Source organism: Saccopteryx leptura, chromosome 7 (assembly GCF_036850995.1).
Source record: "Saccopteryx leptura isolate mSacLep1 chromosome 7, mSacLep1_pri_phased_curated, whole genome shotgun sequence".
Lineage (NCBI taxonomy): Eukaryota > Metazoa > Chordata > Mammalia > Chiroptera > Emballonuridae > Saccopteryx > Saccopteryx leptura.
In genome coordinates this window covers 10,382,628-10,408,484 of record NC_089509.1, presented here as the reverse complement: position 1 = coordinate 10,408,484, position 25,857 = coordinate 10,382,628, and the positions used below count along the sequence as shown (strand labels likewise).

Genomic DNA, 25,857 nt, shown 5'->3' with positions numbered 1-25,857 from the left:
CCATGGTAGAACCCTAAACACTAGAGACAATGCTACCTATTTGGTTTTGGTCTTTGTTGTGGTGTTCTGATGAGGGCATTTTGTAGCGATTTAATTTTTCCTTAAATCTTCATAAATAAATGTACCAACAAAAAGGTCATAAAACATAATAATCCATCTTATCATATACAAGTTCAAAGTAAAAAAACAAAGAAATTTCATTGACACTCCTTTGCAAAGTTCTTAAGCAATTACTCTAGGCCCAAATTTCATATAAAACTTTCAAGACAATTGTAATCTGATCACATGCATATTATAGCACTACTTCTGATAAATAAGAAGCAAGGCTCTGTATTTTCTCTATTTTTCTGTAAATCTATCAGCTCTTCCTACGAAAACCGTATTACCTGCTCGAACCTGGTGAATGATTAACAATAAAAACAGCACGAAGTGCTGTGGAACGGAGATAAGAAAAATATCAATTTTGCTCTTCTCCTAAAAGAAATTATGACTTAGTAAGGAGTGAAATAAGGTTAAGAGTAAAGCCCAACAAAAGCACAAAGGTACAAGTCAGCATCCTTAGCGGAAGAACCCGGCAGCCGGCTCTCCACAGCCCTCCCTTCGGCTGCAAGGAAAGGGACACGCTGACAGCAGGTGCGCCTTCAGAAGAGTGAGCGTGTATCAGTGTACGATTCTCTCACACCACCCACAGGGTCCAGGTACTAGTTACAACCCACGACCGCCGGGTCAGCAAACAACAGCTGATCTAGCACCCTCCCACTGCCTAGACCGGCTACGCCTACAACCAGACACTAATTTCCGGAGGAACGGAAGCCCCTTTGACTCCGGCTCACGGGCCTACCAACGAGCGCTGGTCATAACCGGAAGTTATTCTGCCCCGATCTTTGAGGTGCGTCTACGTCGGCCGCACAGGCGCAGTGGGGTTCAGGCGGAGTTGTGGGAGGGGAAAAGAAAGTGGCGGAGCGGTGGGGGGCGGGGCCGACCCCAGAAGATGGCGGAGGCGGGGGTGAGTAGGGGTCCCTGCGACGCGCCAGCGACTTGGTGCTGAGGGAAGTGACTAGAGGTAGTGGGTCCCCTTCAGGAAGAGGAATTGCTGGTGACTTTGCATCTTAGGAACTCTGCTGGCAAGTGCCGGAAGACAGGACTACAGATGGGGCCTGAAGGGCGAGGGTTTCCGCTCACCTGGACAGGGGTTGGCGAGGTCCTGAAGGGGACATCGGGGCCGGCGAGAGGTCATAGGAGAGGCCAAGACTCGGGACAGTGGTAGAGTGTCCGAGAGGGAGGGAGGCTGGAGGACGGCGGGAAGGGCGACCCGCGAGATCTGATGGAGGTGGAGGTCGGCGAGCTGTCAAGCATAGAGCTGTCAGGACTTGCGAGGTTTGTAGCCAGGGAGACTCAGGCTTGGGAGAGGGATGAATCCAAAAAAGACAGATATTACAGTAAGTTTAGAATCTACAAAAAGGTATGTTGATATTAGGTTGAAGAGTGGGACTTTGACATTTTAGATCGGAGTTGGAAGCCTTTGGAGAAGATGTGTAGGTATGTCAAGACCTAGAAGTCGGTTGGTGATAACCATCACCGTGGGGATTTCAAGTTGTTCGGTGGGGATTAGCAGCCTGGAAAAAGAGAGCAGTGTGTGGATAATGCGGGGCTGGGAGCGGGTGCTAAGAGAAGTGACAAGGACCCATGCCCAATTAGTGCTGGAAAAAAGTTATTGGAGTATGGTGTTAGCTAGATAGTCTAGGAAAATATATCATGAAGAGTTTACTGTTTTGTAGGATTGATGAAGAAATGCTTTAAGAAGAAATGAATGGATGTGACAGCTGGGTCACTGAAACTGGCCCAGATAGTATTGCAGTGGAGCTGAGGATTGCAGGAAGGACACACTCCAGTCCTGGGTGCAGGAAGAATGAAGGCAGCCAAGGAGTGGTTAGGTTGAATTTTTCAACTTTTGGGTTTGTCCTCTATAACAAACCACTTTGTGAAAATCAAGAAAGAAGGTGCAGCCACTAATGGGATACACACACACACACACACACACACACACAAAATTGGCCATGTATTCTTTCTATTTTCTGCCTTTATTTTTTCTCTGGACATTACGTTGAGTAGTGCATTTTGTTAGAGTTCTCAGTAGATATCTGATATAAAGTGAAGGATGCACATTTAGAAAAGCGGTTGCTTCTTTTAAAACTGACAGCTGTTGCTTTTACCTATGGTAGGCTGAAAAGGGAAGGATAAAATGTAATTCAGTAATTTAAAGTCGGCTTATTTTCATTGTTATCAGAAAATTATTCCCAAACGGTGGAGTAACATTTTTATAGAGACTGAGGTTTGACATTTAAAAGCAGTAATGGGATGTGAATACTGCTTGCTTAATGGTTTCTGTGTTTGGGTTTTAATGTTCAGAGATAAGGTGAGTTTCAGTGTCTTTAAGGCAAATGTTTTTCTTTCTGGAAGTTTTTACTGTCTGGCTGCTGACTCACATGTGTGTACTTATATTTAAGGAGAGTTAAACTTTTTCATTGATTTAAGTGTGTTTTTCCTAATGTTGGTGCTTATTCTATTTTGAGACTGCCAGTCTAGTTAAGAGAGCAGATAATAGGGGAAAAATGAGAAGTAGTAATTTAATTTTATTATTTAGTACCCTATGTGACTTAAGCACTTGGAGACAGGGTAATCTGAGGGAGGAAACATACTTCTGTGACTACTAATCATTGGAAGATGAATGACCTTGTTTGGTTTTATGTTATGGGTTGTTGCAATTGTTAGAATGCAACTGGATCTTAAAGTCACTAGGGGATTTTGTTTGTGTGTTTGTTTTCAGTTGCCTGTGCCTGAAATTGTTTCAGTGGCAAATACCAACTTTGATTTTCATTCACAAAGGCCAGAATCACTTATAACCCTCTTTTATTTATATAGAAGTACTAATATTAATCCACTAACAGGTAGTCACACATACCTGGAATAATGTCTTTCCAGTTTTGATGATTTGTTATTTATCCAAACTATAATATTTAAACTGCATATCTTTTTGTTCAGTAGAAATTGTAGGCCAGGGCTCAAGGTAGAATTTTTTTATGCCCTGTGGAAGTTCTTTCTTTGTCTGTTGTTGAAAAAAGCTTATTTTGGTATTCACAGTTTTAACAACATGACTGTAAAAACTATTTCTTGTATGACACCTAAATTGTTTCTGTACAGTATTGTAGGTGGAAGCAATGTAGTGAATTGGAAAGTGCTGTGGACATGGAGTCAGAGTGCTTGGGGCTAATACTGGTGCTATCTGATAACAGTTTTATGACCTCAGAAAGTTACTTAACCTATTTTATTGTATAAAATGGGGATTAAAAATACCGACCTGTTTACCAAGATTATTGTTTAAGATCTATTGAGAGATTGTGCTCAAAAAGATATTTTATACCAGAGACTTCTTCCCTGATTAGCAAATTATTTCTTGAGTAATCTAAATTTTTTAAATATAAATTATTTTTTAATTTTGGAGAGTCAGATGTATCACTGATGTAAGAGTAGCATTTAAATGTATAGGATTGCTTTGTTTTAAGAAAATAATTTCAATACGTGATCAGAAAACCAAATGAATTAGGAGGTACTTAATTCCAAGAGGTTTCACTTTTTATATTCTTATTTATTTATTTTTTTGGAGAGAGAGAAACAGGAAGGGAGTGAGAGAGGAGAGAGATGGGAAGCATCAACGTTGTTGCTTCACTTGAGTTGTTTATATACTGCTTCTCATACATGCCTTGACCGGGAGGCTCAAGCTGAGCTAGTGACCCCTTTCTCAAACCAGCGACTTTGGGCTCAAGCCCACAACCTTGAGATTATGTTGATGATCTCACGCTCAAGTTGGCCAGCCCACACTCAAGCTGGCAAGCCTGTGCTCAGCTGGCAAGCCTGCACTCAAGCCAGGTGAGCCTGCACTCTAGCTGGTGGTCCCAGGGTTTTTAACTGGAGCCCTCAGCATCCCAGGCTGACTCCACTGTGCCACTACTAGTCAGGTGAAGAGGTTTCACTTTAAAATAACACATTCCCCTGGTGTGTGACTAATATAAACAACATTCCTTTTTAGTAACTTAATTTTTCCACAGTAGGGAAATGGATGGTCTAGTGGAATTTCTTATCCCTTTGATGAGTCTAGCCATTTCCAGGAGTTCACTTTACATGTTTGTGGTAGCAAGATTCAGTAGAACAGTCTTGATCTTGTCACTCCACTTGACCACATTTGTCTCATTTGCTTTACCAGTAAATTGAGAGAACAGTTAGACCACTGGTTCTTTTGAATCGTGGACTTTTTGAGTACTTGATATAGATTGTGGAACTCTCCCAGGAAAACGCACATGTGTACATTTTTTTGTTTTTGTTTTGCATTAGGTTCACATACCCCTTAGAATAGATGATCTCCCCTGTTCATACCTTTTCTTAAATTTTAGGATACTGTGATTCTAAATTGTCTACAGTAATTGTATACTCTTGTATTCTTATGTAGTCACAAACTTAGGTTTTTGCAAAACTAGCAACAGTAACATCCGCTAAGTGGAAATGGGGAGAAGACACCAAGATTAAGAGACCAATCACAAAGCCTGCTATGTTGCCAACCGAATGCAAACTTAGGTTTTTGGACTAAAAAAATTAGCTTAAAAAACATTCAAGTAAACATCAAACAAATGTTGTGTTATTTTTAAAGAAAATTTTTGGGGTGAGGTAGGAAACTATAAACAAGCACTACCAGGAAAGGTTGAATAAACAGCTGCGGTAGAAAAACCTAGACAGTTTAGAAAGTCTCTGGCAGCCTTGAAATAGAATGAGGAAAGAGTCCCTAGCAATCAGTGGCTCTCAGTGGAGGGCATGGCTTTTCTGGAGGCATTTGGAAATATGTAGGGACATTTTTAATTGTCTCAAATCATGAAAAGGGCGTGTAGTGGCATTTAGTGGTCATGAGCCAGGGCTGCTAGCAGTTCGTAATGCTTAGGGCAGTTCCACACAACAAGGAATTATCCAGCCCCAAATGTCAAAGCCCTTTGACAACCACTGGTGAGTGATTGTGAGATGGGGCCTACCACAACTGGAATAACTTTTAAAACTGAAGTTATTTTGCATTCTCAAAAACATTATTATATATGAAATATCCTTTGCCATTAATTCTGTTTTGGGGGGGAAAATCACAAACATAAACAGGTTGGGTTACTTAAATGTATACACAGTTCACGCTTGAACAACATGGGTTTGAACTGCATGGGCCCACTTACACAAAGAATTTTGTTTTTCAATAAATACAGTTGGCTCTCAGTACCGCAGGTTTTGTATCCATGGAATCAAGCAACTGTGGATCGAAAAGAGTATTTCCAGCCCATGGTTGAGAACCCACAGATGTGGGGAGATGCCCCAGATTTTCGGATCTGTGGGCAGTCCTGGAACCAATCTCTCATTGTATGCTAAGAGCCAACCCTAGTTAAGATTTTTTGGGGGGTCAGAAGTTATATGCAGATTTTTGATTGCAAGGGCATCAGTGCCCCTAACCTCCACATTGTTCTAGGGTCAACTGCATATTCTTTGTCCCCTTGTAGCTGTTTTAACAGTAAAAGTGGGGGTTTGCTGTGTCTACTGGAAATTTAGGAAGTGAAGAGACAAGTGTTGATCTAAAGCAGTATGTTGAGTTGGCAATATGATTTTTTTCCTTTAAACGATTTGTTTTGCTCTTTGATCTAGTACACTAAAAGAAAACTTTATGGTGTTTGTACATTTATTCTCATGGTCTTTGTGTTATTATACAGTCATCTACTTATATTGGCATTAGTACCTTGAGATTATATTGTAGTTGAGATTATCTTCTGTTGTGTCTTCCTGTTAGTGGCAGTGTTAGACCTTGGTTCTTGAGTTTGGCAAAGAAAGAATTCAGAGCCAAGATCTCTAGCACAAGTTTATTTAGAAAGTCACAGCAGTAGAAGTAGTGAACTAGCTGGGCTGCATGGACTCAGGAAACAAATTACGGAAGCAAAAGAAGGTTCCTTAGAGCTTAGGAGAAAGAAAGCAAAGGTATGCGCCAGAGGGAAGAAAGTGCGGGGAAAGGTGCAGGCATGCCCCAGGGAGAGAACATGTTCTGGGTTCTTTGTCTTACGGGTTTTTCTCTGTTTTCTAAAGGAAGGAATTTTAGGGGAGGTCTCAGGAGAAGATCTCAATAGAATATTCACCAGCTTTCCAGGTGTGTCCTTTCAGGGTCGTAGTCTCATGATTGGTTCATGCTGGTGGTCATTAGTCAGTGCAGCTGGTCCTGATGTAAGCCATAGCATTGCTTTGTCTGGTTTTGCTGTTTTTCTGGGCTTAGAGCTGAAACACAATTGAGACCTAGATGTTATCTTTAGTTTGACCAAAACTCCATCTCCCTGGTCAGTGGACCCCATTCTTTATTTATAAGGTTATTTAATGCTGATCAGAATCTTGTTGTCCTGAGGGCTTAATGCTTAATGGGGTGGATGTACAAGGGAGAAAGAGGCAGTTGGGTCAGGGTGTTGGATGAGGCCAGTTTGAATCAGCTTTCTGTCTCAGTTTCCCTATTCTACTTGCCAAGGAATCTTCCTAGCTTCTTACTATTCTGTCTCATACCTGTATTTTCAGTAACCAGATCCTCTCCTACACACTCGGGTAAGTAGTTAAACTGGAATGAGACTCAAGGTTTAGAGGGAATAGAAGGGGTTTCAGAATCAGATATAAGGAAACATTCTAGATCTAATATTGCATGTCATGTGACCATAAACAAGGGCTAAATCTCTTTGACTTAATATCTTCATTTGTCATATGAAGGTGATATCTACCTTTAGGATTATTTTTTAAGATTAGAGTTACTGTATGTCTGGCATGGAATAGGCCCTCCATAAATAGGTGCTCTATCAGTAGTTATGATGATGATGAAGAAGAATAATTCTGTGGATACCGAATACCTCGTAAGTGACTACAACACGTGACATGACATGCAGCATAGTATAGTGAGACCAGTTCAGGAGGAGATGTTTCCTGGGCATTTTCAGTTGGGGTGTAGAGTCTATTTCCCTATGAATCAGCTGTAACTTAAAATTTTCTCTAGTCGTCTAAGCTGTGGAGCTTATTATGCTGTACACTAAGTAGGTTGTGAGGACCATCTTGAGGAAGGAATTACCCCCTTAGGTATTGGGCACGGGGCTCTGGGTGTGGCAGAAGCTCACTAAAAGTCAGTTGTTTGTGTTTATCACCTGGAACTGATAGGCTGTGAAAATTGCTAGTAGTTACAGATAAAGTTGCCAGTACTTACAGATAGTCTCATTTTTATACTGATTACATCAAAGGTCCGTGCCCCCTTCCCTCAATTTGCACATGGGTTTTGTTCCAAAGTTTATTTGTTATGTAATTTGAAACTTGGAAACTTAGATGAAATGTATCTTAAATCAAAAGTGCTCAGTTTGCCTTCCACTTTAACCCAGTGTAGTTTGATTCAAAAAGAGTCAACCCAATTTCATTTAAAAATATGAAGAATATATAGAGTTCTTACTGTGGGTTAGGCAGGCATATTTCTGGGTACATAGACACAGTGGGGACTTGATAGTGAATAAGACCTACATTAAAAGTTTATAATCCATAAAGCCACTATACATATTATAAGGCAGCCATTAGAAGTGCCATCCTACACTTTTAAGTAAACTGTTTTGAGATTCAAAGAAATAGCATTTATGTGCTGACTTGTGGTGTGATGATGTCCAAGATATATCATTATTGAGGGGATAAAGCTAAGCTGCAAAAATAATATGTATAGTATTTTATTAGTATTTTATAGTATTAGTGTGTATAGTATAGTATTTTCCCATTAAAAGTGATAATATTTATAGACAACACATAGAAGACATGTGACACTTTGGGAGGTAGAACATCATGGTTAGAATGAGGGCTTTGGAGCCAGAGAGCACCGATTTGAATCTCAGCTTGGCCTCTTATTAGGAGTGTAATCTTGATTAAGTGACTTAACCTTCTATTTTTTTTTTTTTTTGCCTCACCTGTAACATGGACATGATAATTGCCTTAGCTTTTAGAGTTATTCCCAGAGTTATATGAGTGCCCATATGTCAGTTGCTTAAAACAGCTCATGGAAAGCCTCAAATGTTGTCTTAAACACAAAAGAAAGATCATTTTGGTTAGAGGAATAATCAAATACCTACCTACACTGCTTGTACTAGCAAAGTTCTTGGTTTTAGGAGTCAAGATGTATTGTGGATAAAACTCGTTAGAATCTAGCTTCTTTGTTAGAATATAGGTTATTCTTTCTTTTATTTTTTTCCTTTTTAATTTTTATTTTTTTATTAAGTGAGATAGACTGCTGCATGTGCCCCAACCAGATTCCAGCTGGTAAGCCCCTTCTGGGCGATGCTCTGCCCATCTGGGGCTGCTGCTCCATTGCTCAGCAACCAGGCTATTTTAGCACCTGAGGCGAGGCCATGGAGCCATCCTTAGCACCCACGGCCAACTCGCTCGAACCATTCAAGCTACGGCTGTGGGAGGGGGGAGAGAGTGGGGGTGGAGAAGCAGATGGTCACTTCTCTTATGTGCCACAACTGGGAATCGAACCTGGGAATTGCACACACCAGGCCAGTGCTCTACCACTGAGTCAGCCCACCAGGGCAGTTATTATTTATTTTCTTAGCTTTCTTTCTGCTTCCTACTCCAGCTTTGTCACAGAAGCTCCCATGACTGTAGCAAGGGTGGGTGGGGGAAAGGTAGGGGTGGGACACAGCCATGACTCCGGGGGGGAATGGGTTGGGGCTGGCCCCTGCTTGGTAAATGTGTAGGTGTCTGAGTGGTGGACTGCTTAGTCAGACACTTTTGTGCAGAAATTCAAATATAAAAGCATTAAACTTTAAAATATGTTCTTTTGCTCCCCACTGAAGGTTGTCCTTATGAGCAAGTTACATTTTATTGTGAACATGTCAACATTTTCATTGAGAATGTGTTCATTTTCTGTAAAGCATAAATTTATTTTTTTCTGTAAAGTATAAAGATTTAGGTAGAAGAAATAGAAATCTGAATTTTGATCTTCCAGATTTTAATGGAACTGTCTCATATTACCTGCTCCACTTTTCTCTGAGGTAGGGCGAGCTCTTCTTCTTATGATTCTAACCTTTAAGTCTTTTAGGTTACTTATTCTGTCCTTGTAAATACGAAGTGTTGCACTTTTTAGAAATTATATATTTCATATAAAAATGGTTTTTAAAACATTTTTTATTCAGTAAATTAATTTAAGTAAAATATAAGATTGCTATTTTATTATTTGTCCTTTTAAATTAATTTGTATTGAAATTAGGAAAAATATACAACCATATATTAGACCCACACTGATTTTTTTTTAATCTTTTGCAGGATTTCTGATAGGTCCTGTTTTAGGACAAGATGTGGTTCTGTTGAAAAGCCAATCTGTTTTGATTCACAGACAGTTGTCTGTTCACTGGAGAAGCCTTTTTTTTCTTTTCTTCCTGTCTTACTGAACTTATGAAACCATGGTGGAAGGAGAGACAGAGTCACCTGGGCCCAAAAAGCATGGCCCCTATATCTCATCTGTTACTAGCCGGAGTGTAAATTTGATGATTCGAGGAGTAGTGCTATTTTTCATTGGAGTATTTCTGGCATTAGTGTTAAATTTACTTCAGATTCAGAGAAATGTGACGCTTTTCCCACCTGACGTGATTGCAAGCATCTTCTCTTCAGCGTGGTGGGTGCCGCCGTGCTGTGGCAGCGCCTCAGGTACGTGGAAGAGAGAACGGGGTGTGTGAGTGTGGGTTTGGTCTAAGCAATACTTACAACAACCAATGGCATTGAGGTGTGATTTAAATACAATAACTACCTGTTTCAAATGAACAATCTGATTAGTTTACAAATGCATACAGTCGTGTAACTCCCATCACAATCCAGTTACAGAGCATGTCTATTACCCACAAGTCTCTCGTGCCCTCTTGTAGTCCACTTCCCACCCCATCCTCAGGCTGCCACTGATCTGTCTATGACTAATTTATTTTTGCTGTTATAAAATGTAATATAAATGGAACCATAGGGTATGTACTCTTTTGTATCTACTTTCAAAAAATGTAATCCTAAAAACCTGGTTCCCTTAGGGATGAGGCTTGCAACCTCTTCATTTTGTCGTATTTTCAATCCATCTCCTATAAGTCTTATTTTATTTTAGTGATGATCACTCCTATTTGGCTTGAAGGGTTTGGTTTGAAGGCTGTGTAATGGTCTTCTTTTTGAAGTAGATAAAAGCTTGAAAGACAGTTTTGTTCAAGTTTAAAGCTTCATGTGTTTATTTTTTAGGTTTTGTGTATGCTTCTTTCCTTGGCATCATGTTCTAGATGTACCTTAAGAATAATCCATGCTTGAAGAGATCAATAAGGTAGATTTTTTTTAAAGTGAGAAGAGGGGATATAGAAAGATAGACTCTTGTATGCACGCTGACTGGGATCCATCTGGCAAACCCTGTCTGGGGCCAATGCTCGAATCACCTGAGCTATCCTCAGCGCCCAAGGCTGACACAAACCAATCAAGCCACTGGCTGCGAAAAGAGAAGAAGGAGAGGGGGAGGAGAAGAGAAGCAGTTGGTCTCTTCTTCTGTATGCCCTGACCAGGAATTGAACCTGGGATGTCCACATGCCAGGCTGATGCTCTATCCACTGAGCAAACTGACCAGGGCTGATTTTCTTTGTTGAAAATCATTATTAGCTTATTTGATACTTGAGATCTTTTTTGGGTGGACAATATGTAATGGATAAAGTGGAGCATATCAGAAGCCTTATTGATGATGCTGATCTTTTGTAATGGGTAGCTCTTCAGCTTTTCCTAATGACCCGAGACCATTAGATTTATAATATTTTATATAATAAAGTAATGTAAGCCATAATTGTGTGGCAGAAAGGAATTTTGATGAGGGGAAAAATGGCTCTTTTTTATTTTAAGTATTATACATAATATACATGAATACTTTACAGTATGATGTAGGTCTTTCTTGACTTACATCCTAGAGCTGGAGGTTGGAAGATAAGGGGTGAGACGTTTTGAGTGACCTAGTAAAACCCACTAGACAATTACATAATGCCATTGCATGGGTGGAAGGGTATTGTCATGGTAAGGTTTTAGTGTAGTTCATATATTGATGTCTTACTATTATAATGTTCACATCGAAAGAGAACTTGTAAAGGTGATGATTCTTACTGTCCATAGGGTATTATTATTTCCTGAGAGAATTTAAATAGTCCAAACAAAGACAAGACACCATAAATTATATTTCATCATTCTCTGTGGTATCATGTGAAAATTCAGAAAATAGAAAAGGTTTTCCCAACAACTTTTTCTAGTTCTTTGTTTATTTTCTACTATAATTGCTGTCTACTATGGTAACTGCTGACTGTCTGCCAATAGCAGGTTTTGGTGACTTGGAAGAACATCTTTTGAGAATAGACAAATAGAAGGAAGGTCAGAGGAGGGAAACAATTACTTACTGAATGTCTCCTAATGTGCTAGGCACATCAGTTAACCCCAAGGATTTGCAGGGCAACTTTGGGAGTGAGATGTATGGCATTGTGCCTGCTTTGTGGGAGATGAGGGAGCTGAAGTGATGAGAGGATCCTAATGGACCCGGCATCCCTGAGCCATTGAATGGAATTGCTCAGTCAGATGTCCCCTGCTGGCGAAGGGCGAGGAGGAAGCTGCTTGTGCATACCTCCTCTACTCTGGATGCTCTTCCAGAGCCTCCAGCCTAACGAGTGGGAGGCACTGGCAGGGGTCGCACATTCTGGGCTGGGCAGGAAAAGTTAACTGAGGTTTCACTGCACCTCTGTTACGGAGAAGAGCAGGGTGAACTGGGCACTTTGGCTACCAGTCACACTTGGGAGGGAAAATTCTCACTATTAATGCTTGTCCCTACTTACTTCTCTCCTATCCAATAGGTTGTTCACACTGGCAAACTTAACACCACAGCTATTTATTTATTTATTTATTTTTTTCCAAAGTGAGAATTTGGCAGGGGGGGGTAGGGAGGGGAGGCAGAGAGACAGACTCCTGCATGCACCCTACAGGGATCCACCTGGCATGCCCACCAGGGGGCGATGCTCTGCCCATCTGGGATGTTGCTCCGCTGCAATCCGAGTTATTCTAGCACCTGAGGCAGAGGCCATGGAGCCATCCTCAGCGCCCGGGCCAACTTTGCTCCAGTGGAGCCTTGGCTGCAGGAGGGGAAGAGAGAAATAAAGAGAAAGGAGAGGAGGAGGGGTGGAGAAGCAGATGGGCGCCTCTCCTGTGTGCCCTGGCGGGGAATCGTACCCGGGACTTCCACAGGCTGGGCGGACACTCTACCACTGAGCCAACCAGTCAGGGCCAACATTACAGCTTTTTACTAGGTGATTGGCATGTCTTGCTTAACTGTTTCTTCTGAAAGCAGTGCATTCCATGAGCCACCTGGGCAAAAGAAAGCAGGAGCATTAGGAAATCTAGATTTCACTTACCTCTGTTACTGATTTGGTTGGGTAAGTCATATTGTGCAGTAGATGAGGATGAAGATACCAGATTTGGGAAAGTTGCCAAAAATGGAAAATGGATTTTTGCATAATTGCTGCCTCCCTCCCCTGCAATTTTGGGAAAATATCAAGGAAAAATAAATGAAGTAAGAAACATGTGTGGAGAGTGTGTGTGTGTAGTATGCATATATTTTTGTGTCTGTGTGTTGATATGTATTCAGAGCTCTCTAGGCTCTCACTACCTTAAATCAGAAAAACTGATAATTGTCCTTTGATTTTCCTGTCCAACTAATCTTCATAGACTGAGCAGGCACCTCTGGAGGGGCTCCACAGTCCCCCAACTCTGCATGGAAACAGAGGGCCTTGGTTATTTGATACCTTTCTGTAAAACACAGAGGACTGAGAAATTTGCTATTGGTGCTTCTGAAGGAACAACTAACTGCTCACAAGAATTAGGTGATATTTTATCGCTTCATATTCATTTTTAAATATCCTTTAATATTTGTGAGCAGTATAGTAGAGAACTGTGGTAACTTGCTTTTCTCTGTCTCTTGCTTAGGCCAGGCCCTATACCACTCTGCTGGGAATTGTCAGTCTTTTCTGCCTCTGATGCAGCATCCTGCAGCCTCCCTCCCCTGTCATGCACTGTGCATGCACTATACTGTAAGAGCAGACACCTCTCCATCTGGTGCAGAGTGATGGCATTATTTTCTTAGTTCTCACTGTTTGCAGGGTAAAGTCCCTATGACATGGCCCTTGCTGACTTTTATCTTGCTAGGAGTCTTTCTGGATCCTGAGCTCCGTTTCTGCCTGACGCTTACAATTTCCGGGTGATACTGGGTGTTTCTGTTCTCAGATGCTTTGCTTTGGTTACAGAGGCCTTTCCACATCACTTGCCTGTGACACTCTCCTGCCTCACGTATCAGCTCCTCTGTGAAGCTTCCCTTACACTACAGCACGCCTCCTGCTCAGCACACCCAGGAGGAGATGGGGACCTCACTGGGCCCTGTCAATGCTGCGGAGGATTCAGTGGTTTCTCTGGTCACTTTGGGACTGTGACATACCTCTTTTTTTCTTTTTCTTTTTTTAAATTGTCCACAAATACCAAGAACCAGACACACCCGTGGGGGAAAAACTTTGTCTCTCCTGTAATAGTTTTCCATGACAGTATATCTCATTCATTAGTTTTGTTTATTCAGCCCATTTTCCTGGCAAAATGTTTGATTTAACTGTTCTGTTTAGTGTAGTACTGCATTAAACACATTGCCGTAAAAAAGGATGACAGAATTGATGTTTTACCAACTTTGTTTTGTTTATAGCTTGGTAGGCTGTGACTGGTCACGGGGAATAAATATATAGGTGTACTTCGGAAATGCCGTGGGCTTGGTGCCAGACCACCACCATAAAGCAAATATTGCAACAAAGAGAGTCACACGAATTTCTTGGTTTCCCAGGGCATATAAAAATTATGTTTACATTACACTGTAGCCAATTAAGTGTGCAATAGCATTATGTTAAAAAAACAAAGTACATACTTTTAACTAAAAAATATTTTATTGTAAAAAATGCTATCATCTGAGCTTGTAGTGAGTTGTAATCTTTTTGCTAATGGAGGGCCTTACCTTTAAATTGGTAAACACACACACACACACACACACACTATATCTGCAAAGCTCAGGAAAACCAAGTGCAATGAAATGAGGAATGCCAGTATCCCAAGAAATATGAGTTTGCATCAGAGAATCACCTGATTAACCAGGACTTGTTTCATATGATTTTACACAGGCATACTTGTAACAGTCTTACTTGTTAAAATAAGAAAGTAGAGGACCCAGGCTGGTTGGCTCAGTGCACAGAGCATCGGCCCAGCATATGGACGTCCTGGGTTAGATTCCTAGTCATGGCACACAAAGGAAGCAAACATCTGCTTCTTTCCTTCTTTTTCTTCTCTTTCTCTCCTTCCCCTCCTGCAGTCAGTAGCTTGATTCAAGCATTGGCTCCAGGTGCTGAGGATAGCTTGGTTGGTCTGAGTGTCAGCCTCGTGTGCTAAAAATAGCTTGGTTGATTTGAGCATTGGCCTAAGATAGGGGTTGCTGGGAGGATCCCGGTCAGAGTGCATGTGGGAGTCTGTCTCACACTCTCCCTTTTTTCTCACTTAAAAGAAAAGAAAGTGGACAAAGAGGAAAAGAAGACCGGACATACTATACTGAGCTCTTAAGCAGTGAAGCTTCCCTGTGCTGTAGACATTGCTATCAGACTCTGCCATGCCTTTATTTATAGGGAAGGAAGAAGACATATAATGGGAAGTGACAAACTTCTTGAATTCTCCCTCTCATTGAGCAACTGAGAACCATGCATACTCAATGGATTTGATTTTTATTGGCAAATCCCAAGGTTGGCAGCATGGCAGTTGGCATTCTTTTGTATTTTTGCTTTCTCTCCTCAGTTGTCTCTCGCTTGCAAGTCTGACATCACATGCATAAAAATATAGTCAACTTATTTGTTTCTTTGCACACACGACAGCCCTCTCTATGTGATAATTCTCTCCCTATGGCATTAGCTGCTGAGGAAAATCGACTTGGAATGCCTGATCTTAGTTGATTTTACCTAGCAACAGGCAAGGGGAGGAGAGAGAGAGCAAGAATGAGAATGAAGAATGACATATGAGCTGTTGGTTTCATGACCCCATAAGAAAAAAAAAGTAATATTCATTTAGATATATTTCAACTCTTAGGCATGCTGGTTGCCACTTTAATTTTGTAGAAATTTAGATACGCTATCAGTTAACCTGAGAGGATTTTAAAGTGTGGCCTTTTAAATAGGAGTATACAGTAAGTCCCCACTTAAAGTCAGGTTCTGCAGCTTTAATTGAAATAAGGGATAACAACCACTTTTATTATAGGCTGATTGATACAAACAAGGGTTTCAGTTCCTACAGTGTTGTAATGAAATGACAGTGAGTGAAATGACATTATTCAAGGACCTGTTGTGATGTAAAACTTTTAAATTTACTAGTAGTTTTTGGAGCTCTGCTAAAACTAAAGTTTGTTGTTAATCTCTTGATTGTGAATCATCTACATTCAACAAAAGCCTAACTCAGAAAAGAGCACATTCAGGTGTCTTGTGGATTAGGAACCATATACACCATTGCAGTGTCTCACCTCTAGATGGAAGGGTGATCGTGCACCTCATTCATGCTGCCCCATTGGTCTGCTAGCCTGTCATTTGTTGCTATTAATAGATTTTCATTTTTCTTGAAGATTGAATGCAATGTTTGTGAGGTATAGCTAGCCAATATCATGCCAGGCAGGAGCTTCTGCCCCTCAGGCACATGGATTTTGGTACAATCATTTCACAGGATGCCATAGTTGGTATCGGGCATTTTAAACATGCTTTTCAGCTGATGTGACAGTTGTGTATCTGTTTCCTGATGGCAGCATAACCATTCTGTTTTTAGAAAGATGAACAGGAAATATCCAGGCAGCTTTGATTTGCTACATTTAATCTGGAGAAATACATTTTCCTTATACTTTGTTGAAGAAAGTTTTGGTTCATTAAATTTTTTATAAGTAAGCATTTTAAATCTAAATTAATAAGAAATTGAGGTTTGACAAGTGTTTAAGTTAAAAATTGGGTGAGAATATTTTGAGTCTCAATTATGGACATTTTGCATATGCTAGTCATAATTAATTACACAGTTAGCAGTCAAGATGTTCCTTCCAAAAGTAAGAAATGTACTAAAATGATTTCTTACGTTTTTACAGTGAATATAATTTTTTACCAGAAATTTGTAATTCTTATGGACCATGTTTCTCCATTTTTTTCTGTGTGAAGAATGAGTCTTATATGTAGATTTCTGTTGTGAGTTTCCCCGCTTTGATAATATAACCTAGAGGCTCATTAGAGGGCCAGGGTGGAAGGAAGTATCAGATCAAGGTGGTAGACACAGGAGACTGAGACAAGAAGCTGGAGGGGCAAAGACAGTCTGTGTAGCAGGACAGATGTGGCCATCTGAACAGTGTGTGTGTGATGAGCTTGTACATGTTTAGCTCCTAGCTGGTCTTCAGTTTGTAGCATTTAATAGAACATTTCATGGTTATACAGCTTAGAACATTGCTTAACTGCCAACTGGTTTGATGCTTCTCAAGTCTTATGAATATTAGTAGAGAAAAGTAGAGTGACCCATCTAGTCCAATCTGCTAAATTGTGAATCATAGACTAAAATTGTATTTTGCCTATTGTAATTTAAAATACTGTGTAATCATTCACAATGCCTTCTTCAGTGGTGTTCTCATTTTTTTTATTTTAGGAGGTAAGTTTAATTGACATTAAGTAACTTGAAGAGCTTTTAAAAAGAATCTTTCAAATACTTATAGTGGTTGTAGTGACTCTTAGCCTAAGTTTCGCCAGTATCACATTGGAGATGGCTTAATTGTTTTCTCTTTTATTTCCACAGCTGTGATTGGGTTATTATATCCCTGCATTGACAGGCATCTAGGAGAACCACATAAATTTAAAAGAGAGTGGTCCAGTGTAATGCGGTGCGTAGCCGTCTTTGTTGGTATAAATCATGCCAGCGCTGTATCCTTTTTGCCATAATGAAGTGCATGATAACAAAGCAGCTCCTGACAAACCAAAGGTTAAATGGTCCTTTGCAACTTCACTGTTGTCAAATTGTGATGTGCCCACTTAGCCATAAAAAGAATGCGTGTAGTATTGTTGAAACATCACAGTGGCGTCTGTATGATGCTGCTACAGTGTGGGGTTTATCCTTTCATTAAATCCCATTTGTTCAGTATAACTTAGAAAATTTGCATATTTAAAACATTTGCATGTTTTTGTTAAATTAAGTTACTAAATTACTTACATATAGTTTTGGTAACTCTAGCATTGAAACAGGTTTATTTTCAAAGGATTCTTTTCCCTTTTTTTTCGTTTAAGGTTTGCCAGTACAGACAAGTGGTGGCTTCAGGTACTAGCTTTTTGTTTTGTTTTGTTTTTCATTTTAAGAGCCTATAATTAAAATAAAAAGACTGTCAGTTATTGGTTTTAATGAATACTATCAAACCACATATTTTTATAGTTAGGTCATTTAAGGATTTTGACATTTTATTTAGTGATTAATTATCATGTTTATAGTGTCCTAGCTCAAAGGGCACGGTAGCCTCTATTTCCCTTCTTCCCTCCTGCCTTATACCTCTCAGGAAAATAATGTTTTCCTCAGAACAAAAGTTTTTCCCTCATAGGTTTTATTCTACAATATCATCCTCCCTACTTCTCCCTCACCCCCAACTTCCCTTTGTAGAAGAGGATCTTGGAAATACTAGTTCATCTTCCCTTTTCTAGAAGATGTGGCTTAGAAAATGGACATGGCGGGGCCTTTGATCTTGGGAAGAACAGGGAATGTGACTCAGGCTACCAAGGTTTCCTTTTGTAACTGCACTGGACTCAGGAATGGCAGTTGGTTGGAGAGAGGGTGGGTCATGTGGCAAGTAGATTGCTGTGCCTATCACAGAAGGTATTGAGGTCTTTGGGGGAGCTTGGGAAAAGGAGCCAAAGAAAAGAGGCAGGGTCCTATATGCTGCAAACACACCTGCCCAGCTGTTCACAGTTGTTCTGGCACTGGGAGGTCTGTGCAGTTGGAGGCCCTTGGTGGCTGTTACTGTGTTGGTTTTCCATTTCCTTTTGTATAAAAGAATTTTCCAACATGTTTAGTTTGGGGAAGTCTTGGATATTTAGGATTTTATAACAAGTCCAGTGGTTAGGAGGCTTAAAAAGATAGACTCATAGAATATATTTAGAAGAAAAAAGATATCACCTAGTTCCACATTTTCTTTATAAAGATAATACAACAAATGAAAGCTCTAGGGGGCAAGTACTCTGCTTGGTCATTCACACTATGAGGCTGCGCCAGAGCTGAGACATGAGCCAGAGATCCTGACTCCCCTCTAGGAATGTTCCTTCTTCTCCCCAGGAGTGTGGAAATTCTGTCTGCTGGATTAGACCTTCCTATCTCAGACATTTCAGCTAGGTTTAAGTTGACAAATTATAATAGACTATTTGTAGAATTTAAAAAAGTTTATATATCTAATTTAAATTCTTTGGTCATTCCTTTCTCTCTCAATGAAATACTTAAATATGAATATCCTTTAAGAAAAACCCAAGTGTTTACAAATTTATAACATAGACTTAGATAAATTTGACTTCATAAGTGGTTTGTATTCATTTTTTAAACTTCTTCTCTCTTCTCTGTATTTGCAGCATGGCCAGTTAGTCTGGTGAGATATGTACTCTCTCCTGGGGAGCTGGATATAGAGCGAAGATGTGGCCTTTGGGACATAGATAATGTCCTTTTAATGATACTTGAAATTAATTCCTTTAGTGTAATCCTCTAGCAAAGAAATGAGAAAATTGAATGTGTAAATCGTTTTGCTCAGGAATTTTGCAACAGAAAAGGGCTATACTTTTGTGAATAGATGCTTAAGTAGGTGATGGAAATAAAATATCATTTGAGCAAACTCTCCTAAACCAGAATGTCTCAGGCACCAAAATAACTTGGCAGGTTGCAAGATAATGTTCACTTCAAGGCTTTATCCTCAACAAATTAAAACTAGAACAGTTGACATAATAGAAAGGGATACTGTGTCCTTGGTACTCTTGTTTCTGAACTGCATTATTATAAAATGTGTCTGTCAGTAAATCATGTAGAAAATGTGGACCCTGTTAAATAGCTGTCAACTCTTATATTTTCACGTTCCTATATGATTCTCAACTAATTCTCAACCCATTTGAGAAGTAATAGTGATTTTCTTTTTAGCAAAAATGTATTTCTTTAGCAAAATTTGTGTCCTGGGGCTTCCAGTTAACATTTTTCAAAAGAGAAAGCCGTTTTTAAATAATGGGTCAGATCTTATAATTGGGTATGTATATAGGGTGGATTTTTGTTTTTTGAGGAATTACAGGTTGCTAGGATCTATTCATGAAATATCATGCCCTCTGTCTGTCTTTAGTAAATATCAGAGATAATTTTAATCCCATCTAATCTCATACATTGTATTAAAAGACTAAATGTTCTGTAAATAAGCAATTAATTTCCTTTTTAATGGTAACATTTCTTATTTTAGAAAAATAAACAGGTGATATTTGGTTTTAAGTTTTGAGATGGCTCTTTAACGCTGGTCTCAGAAAGTGGACTTTGATAACAACATCCAGTTGTCTCTCACACTGGCTGCACTCTCCATTGGACTGTGGTGGACCTTTGATAGATCTAGAACTGGTTTTGGCCTTGGCATAGGAATTGCTTTCTTGGCAACGTTGGTTACTCAACTGCTAGTCTATAATGGTGTTTATCAGTAAGTATTCTTTCTGGTGCTTGTTTGCTAAAATAGATAAATGATAACTGAATTCAGAATTGAGATTTTAAAATTGGGTTAGTCACATTCATCTGAAGAGTAACTTGTTTCTATTGTAATTATTTTAATAAGTGTCACTGTACAGTTAAAAACATATCTGTTATTCTAGATACACATCTCCGGATTTTCTCTATGTTCGTTCTTGGTTACCATGTATATTTTTTGCTGGAGGCATAACAATGGGCAACATTGGTCGACAACTGGCAATGGTAAGTGGATGCTTATATGATCACTTTCCTGTTATTGAGATGGAAGACAAGTGTTCTCCAAATGACAGTCTTTCTTTCAGGGAAAGCAGTTCATGAAGACAGCATTCTTTTGGTTTCTCTCTGCAATTCCATTGAAATAAATCATTTGAAAGAATTTAATCACAAGTGTATTAAAAGTTAAAGAAACCACTTAGATAGGAAAGCTATGATGTGTTATGGGTAGGGTGATATGATTTATCCTCCCTCTCTCCTTCTTTAACCAATTTATAGGTTTCTATTCCTCAAAAAGGAGCAATTTTAAAAGTGAAAAGAGGCTTTATTAATAATGACATTGCTACAATAGATATAAATTAGAACTATCTTAAGCAAATCAAGATGTTTGATTATTTTAGTTGCGAAGGAGAGAACATTGTTGATAACCCATCATATGTGGCAAGGGTCAGGCATGACATTCAAAGGCCACACCAAGGGTTGTCACTTTTACCATTTAAATTAGTAGGGTAGTTGGTTTAAATTAGTAGGGTAGACAGCAATTTTATGTTGCTGTCTTTTTGATAATATAACTACCCAATTATTTTAAGCATATTGCTTTCTTTTATTTTGAATTGTGGTTATACATTTTTATTTATTTATTTTTATTTTTATTAATATTTTTTTGTATTTTTCTGAAGTGAGAAGCGAGAGGCAGAGAGACAGACTCCTGCATGAGCCCGACCAGGATCCACCTGGCATGCCCACTAGGGGGCAGTGCTCTGCCCATCTAGGGCGTTGCTCTGTTGCAACTAGAGCCATTCTAGCGCCTGAGGCAGAGACCATGGAGCCATCCTCAGCGCCCAGGCCAACTTTTGCTCCCATGGAGCCTTGGTTGCAGGAGGGGAAGAGAGAGATAGAGAGAAAAGAGAGGGGGAAGGATGGAGAAGCAGATGGGCACTTCTTCTGTGTGCCCTGGCTGGGAATCGAACCTGAGACTTCCACACACCGGGCCAACGCTGTACTGCTGAGCCAACCAGCCAGGGCCTGATTATACATTTTTACAGTGGTACTTTAAAATGTTGTTTTGACTAAAAGCTTTTGCTAATGTAATAGACTTTTTCCTTTAAATTGTGAAGTGATTTGAAAAAATAGTTTCTGAATTTATTGTATTAGTTTTATCTTTAAGTTCATTACCTTTCCTTTGCTGATTCACCATACTGAGCACTCAAAGAAACTACTTTTGCTTCCTTTTGTATTCTAGGACTGACCTGAGTCATATACTGTCATTATTTGCTTGTAATGCAGAAACCTCACCTGCTTTTGGTGTTTGCCTCTTTCACTTCTAGAATGTGAATTATTTTCCTATTACATATGTCTTTTAATCCTAGTAGTTGTAGAACTCCAAGATTCTTTGAGGAATAAAGTGGGCATAAATTAATAAAGTGTTAATTTTAGAACTTTTTAGTTTAAATTGCTATTCCAAGTAAACCTTTTCTGTTAACCTTTTAACCTTTTCAATTTTGCAGTATGAATGTAAAGTTATTGCAGAAAAATCTCATCAGGAATGAAGAAAGAAAAAATATATTTTTTGTACAGAAAAACAAGATGAAAAAGGCATGTAAATGATATAGATACACCAACGAAACTATGGACTATAAAATTGCCAGGATGCAGTTTTTACTTTGATTCTTTTATACACACACACATACACACTTACTGCAATCTGTGATTGCTTCCTCTGGAAATCAGCTACAAACCTTTCTGTATGTGACTTAAATAACTGTAAAATATATATATACTACATTAAAATGTCAATTAATAGATGAAAATTTTAAATTAATTTTTTAAGCATACCCTGTATTGATTGTATCACAGTGTTGATGTGCCAAACTGTTCTGTTACTGTCACGCGGATTATGGGAATGCTTTGAACATTTTAAAACTTAGTGTAATAAAATAAGAGGAGAGCCAAAAAGAAAAAAACAAAAAAGCCAATGGAAGCTGATATATTGTCTTTCACATACTGTTGTGCCTGTTTATTTTTCTAATCACTGCAGTCTGAGCTCTGAGTGCCCTAATGTGCAGTTAGTTTCTACAGGGTGGGGCAAAAGTAGGTTTACAAATTGTTCAAATTGAAAATATCAGTAACACGATAATTAACAAATAATAATACAAGAATAAGATTTCATGTGTTCACAACTGTAAACCTACTTTTGCCCCACCCTACTGTATTTTAGTGCTTCAGAGAACTTTGGATGTTTTAATAATACGTGATGAAAATGAACTTCCATAGAACATCTTTCAAACCGAAATTACTGTAGCGAATTCAAAGAATAATTTTCTGTTTTGACAAGATTTTACTGGAAGTCAAAGTGATGATCAGGAAAGGCTAGTGGCATTAAATTGTTTTTAATCTAGAAGAGGCTATATAATTAAAAGTAAGGACCATTGGAGAACTTGCTTAGAATAAATATACTTTATGTTTTAGAAATACAGAATGACCTTCTGTCATACCACAGAGTGTTAAGTAATATTCATAGTCATTTGCAATATTGAGTCCTGCTGCTTTTGCATGTGGAACACCTGAAAAACTGCAAATGGAGCTAAATGAAGTTTCTAATTCTATTGGGTTCTCTTCTTTCATTCTATCGGGTTGTGTAAAACCACTTTAGTTGGGCTGGGTCATATGACTAATTGTCAGAGAAATGTCATCTGGGGAATGGATGGGCACATAATTACTTACATATCCATATGCCCATTAGTGAATAGTTCAAACCTGTTTAAGAATGTATTGAAATGGCATGTTATGCATGTTAGAGATCTTGGTAACAACTAAAAGTCATGTAAATATGGCTTGAACGTATTTTTAGATTTTCAGTAAACGTTTTCCCCAACTTTATTTTTGAAATTGATGGTAGTATTCTGAATACCCAAAGATGAATGAAATATGCTCACTCTGGGTGTGTATGTGTTTGTGCGTGTTTACTGTGCTTCAGTGAGTGAGAGAATGTGTATGGGTATGCATGTGCCCATGCTCTCTTACATGTTAACTAGATATGTTGTTCATTTTTGGTTTTAAAACCATTGCTGTCAGACAGACCTTGTATGCCAAACTTTAATGTACTTTTTTTTTTTTTACATTTTAAGGCTGAAAGTGTTAAGATCCTAAGAGGATTTCATATTGAATATATGTACACAATCTTAACTATGGTGGTGGTAAGCATACTGCTATAATTTATTATTCTATCTTCCAGATGATATTATTCATTTAGAACAAATAAGGTATATTTTTAGAATCAACTTTGTAAGCACTATAAATCTTTAATAAATTATAAGGTCTATGATGTGTTTACTTTGAAAATTGCTGTTAAAAGCAAGGTGTATTAAATATATAATTATATTCTTGGTTAAGAGTCTTTTATTCTTTCTTGTGTTAAGACATACAGTATAGTACTGAGTATTAATTTAATGAAATTAACATGTATGGGTGAATTTACTAAGATATATGAAAGGTAATTTCAGTTTCATTATGCAGTAATTGAATGATTACTTTTTCTTAAATTATTTTCAGATCATCTAGAAAACAAAAGATATGACAAAAAATGGTTTTCATATTTTGATAAGTAGATAAATATATCTTTCTTTGCAATGAGAGGAAGTAGTAAACATCTTTTAACATTACTGTATTGGCAGTGCTCTTTATTATTTAAAGAAATTGAGTTGAAAACTGACTAAATTCTATAAAAACACAAGAAAACAATTAAAATTAACTAGCCAGCACCCTGCTAATACTTTTATTATGAAGTTTGTTTGCACTAAACTGTGTTACCATCTCTAAGGTCATTGAAACCTCAGAGTGGTTCATCTCTTTCATACAGCTTGCATTTTTTAGGTAGTATCCAGACTTGGTCTCCATCATTATATATCTCTCTGATTTTCTTGGTTCACTTACCTGTATAATGAAGTGGATTCTTTGTAAGGTGATTCTTTCAGTGATGGTCTTTAAACACTAGAGTCTTACTTTTGTGTGTCTGGAAAAGTATTTCGTTCTTGAAGAACAATTTAGCAGGCCATAGAATTCTAGGTTCATAGTTTTCTCCCTACTCCCATCACTTTGAATTTTTAACTCACTGTCTAATGTCATCTAATGCTGCAGACAACAAGTCTGATATTGGTGTAGGCGATCTGTCTTTTTTCTCCAGGAACTTTTACATGATTTTCTTTTTATCCTCAAGGTTATTTAGTTTCACTTTGACTTGTTAATTTGTAGATTTTTTTCTTGCTTGTTATTTGGTATGCACTTTCAATCCGTGGGCTCATGTCTTCACTTTTGGAAGAGTTTTAAATCTGGCTGCATATTAGAATCATATGGGAACCTAGAAAAATATACTGATGCCTGGTTCCAATCCCCAGAGGCTCTGATATAATTGGTCTGGAATATGTCCTAAGTATTAACATTTTTGAAAGTTCCCCAGGTGATTCTAATGTACAGCCTAGGTTGCCAGTTAGTGGGGTAGATATATGTAAGATAAGGTGGAGGGTCAGAGGGATGAGATGGATAGCGACTTTGGAAATGAAAAGTGAGGGACACATTGAGGTCAATTTTAGATTAAATCATCTGAACTTGACTTGAGTGTGAAGGTTAAGGAAGAAGAAGTATCAAAGGTAACTAAATTTTTCTTTCTTGGGAAAGTAGGTGAATGGTATTTCCATAAGCCAAAAGAAGTATGCAGAGAAGAAGGTTAGTGGGTAAAGTTAATGAGTCGGGTTTATGTTGAAGTTGAGATATGTAGAGACATCTGATAAAGATGAGTCATAAGGAGTTGAATACTTGAGTCAGGGTTATTGGAGGGAGTCATCAGCATTTGGCAGTAATAAACAAAGCTGTGGGAGTGGATGAGGTCACCAGCATGTGACAGTGAAAAGAGGCATACTGGCTTGTTGGCACAGGAGCTGGTGAAGGGAAAAGGGGGCGTGGTCAGAAGTAAGAGAGAAAACAGAAGAGGGCTATGGATGAAGCCAAGGCAGGCTGGAGTTTCAAGCAAAGGCTAACTGGTACTATGAAGTGCAGTTGGGGTAATTAACCTTAGACATAAAGGAGGTGATAGCCTATATTTTATGTTGAAAAAGGCTTTCTCTAACCTATTTTATTTTTAAAATTTTAATATTTAAAATTTTTCAGTGTATACCAATAGCTTACAAAATATACTAAGAATAGCCTGACCATATATTGCAAGCGAGAGGAACTGGAGGGGCAGCTAGAGATTTTGAAAGAATGGTGAAGGTTTGGACAACATCTATGAAGAATGGACACAGGAAATGAGTAGAGATGAAGAAAGAATTGTCAGACAGTTGTGGCCACCAAGAACCCAGGTGAAACTATTGATCAGATCAATTTGGAGCCAATGGACATGGTTGTGCCCAGGAATTCAAGCCAGTTGTGAAGTAGATTGATTCTAGTTGGGGATTCATTAGTAGACATGGCACAAAGCTATGTGAAAAATTAATAGAAGATCTAATGAAAGATCCAGAGATTTATCATAGGATCCAGGCAAATTGGAGAAGGCAGTGGTAACAGCAGAGCTGCCTCAACACATGGGAGAATAGGTGAGGTCAAAGAATGGTCAGTCTTAAGGAGGTTAGAACCTTCTTTATGGGGAAGGGTGACAGGTTTGCAGTTCATAGAAGTTCAGTGCAACATTCCCAGATGGTGAGGTCCAGGGTGTGA

The 25,857-nt window shown here is 38.8% G+C and overlaps 1 protein-coding gene across 1 annotated transcript; it reads left to right on the top strand.

Moving 5' to 3' along the window:
• Nucleotides 1–956: 956 nt before the first annotated feature.
• On the top strand, nucleotides 957–23,529 carry INSIG2 (insulin induced gene 2). The gene is made up of 7 exons (XM_066345173.1): nucleotides 957–1,006; nucleotides 1,779–1,929; nucleotides 9,394–9,774; nucleotides 16,993–17,117; nucleotides 19,722–19,888; nucleotides 20,058–20,157; nucleotides 21,657–23,529. The coding sequence occupies exons 3-7, from the start codon at nucleotides 9,531–9,533 to the stop codon at nucleotides 21,696–21,698; spliced, it is 678 nt and encodes a 225-aa protein (XP_066201270.1). The 5' UTR covers nucleotides 957–1,006; nucleotides 1,779–1,929; nucleotides 9,394–9,530; the 3' UTR covers nucleotides 21,699–23,529.
• The last annotated feature ends 2,328 nt before the right edge of the window (nucleotides 23,530–25,857 follow it).

Bases quoted from the DNA above. Each gene is read 5' to 3' on its own strand.
- INSIG2 (XM_066345173.1), top strand. From the start codon at position 9,531: ATGGTGGAAGGAGAGACAGAGTCACCTGGGCCCAAAAAGCATGGCCCC. The intron at 19,889-20,057 runs GTAAGTATTCTT...CTGTTATTCTAG, and splicing joins GTCTATAATGGTGTTTATCA to ATACACATCTCCGGATTTTC. The intron at 20,158-21,656 runs GTAAGTGGATGC...TCAATTTTGCAG, and splicing joins TTGGTCGACAACTGGCAATG to TATGAATGTAAAGTTATTGC.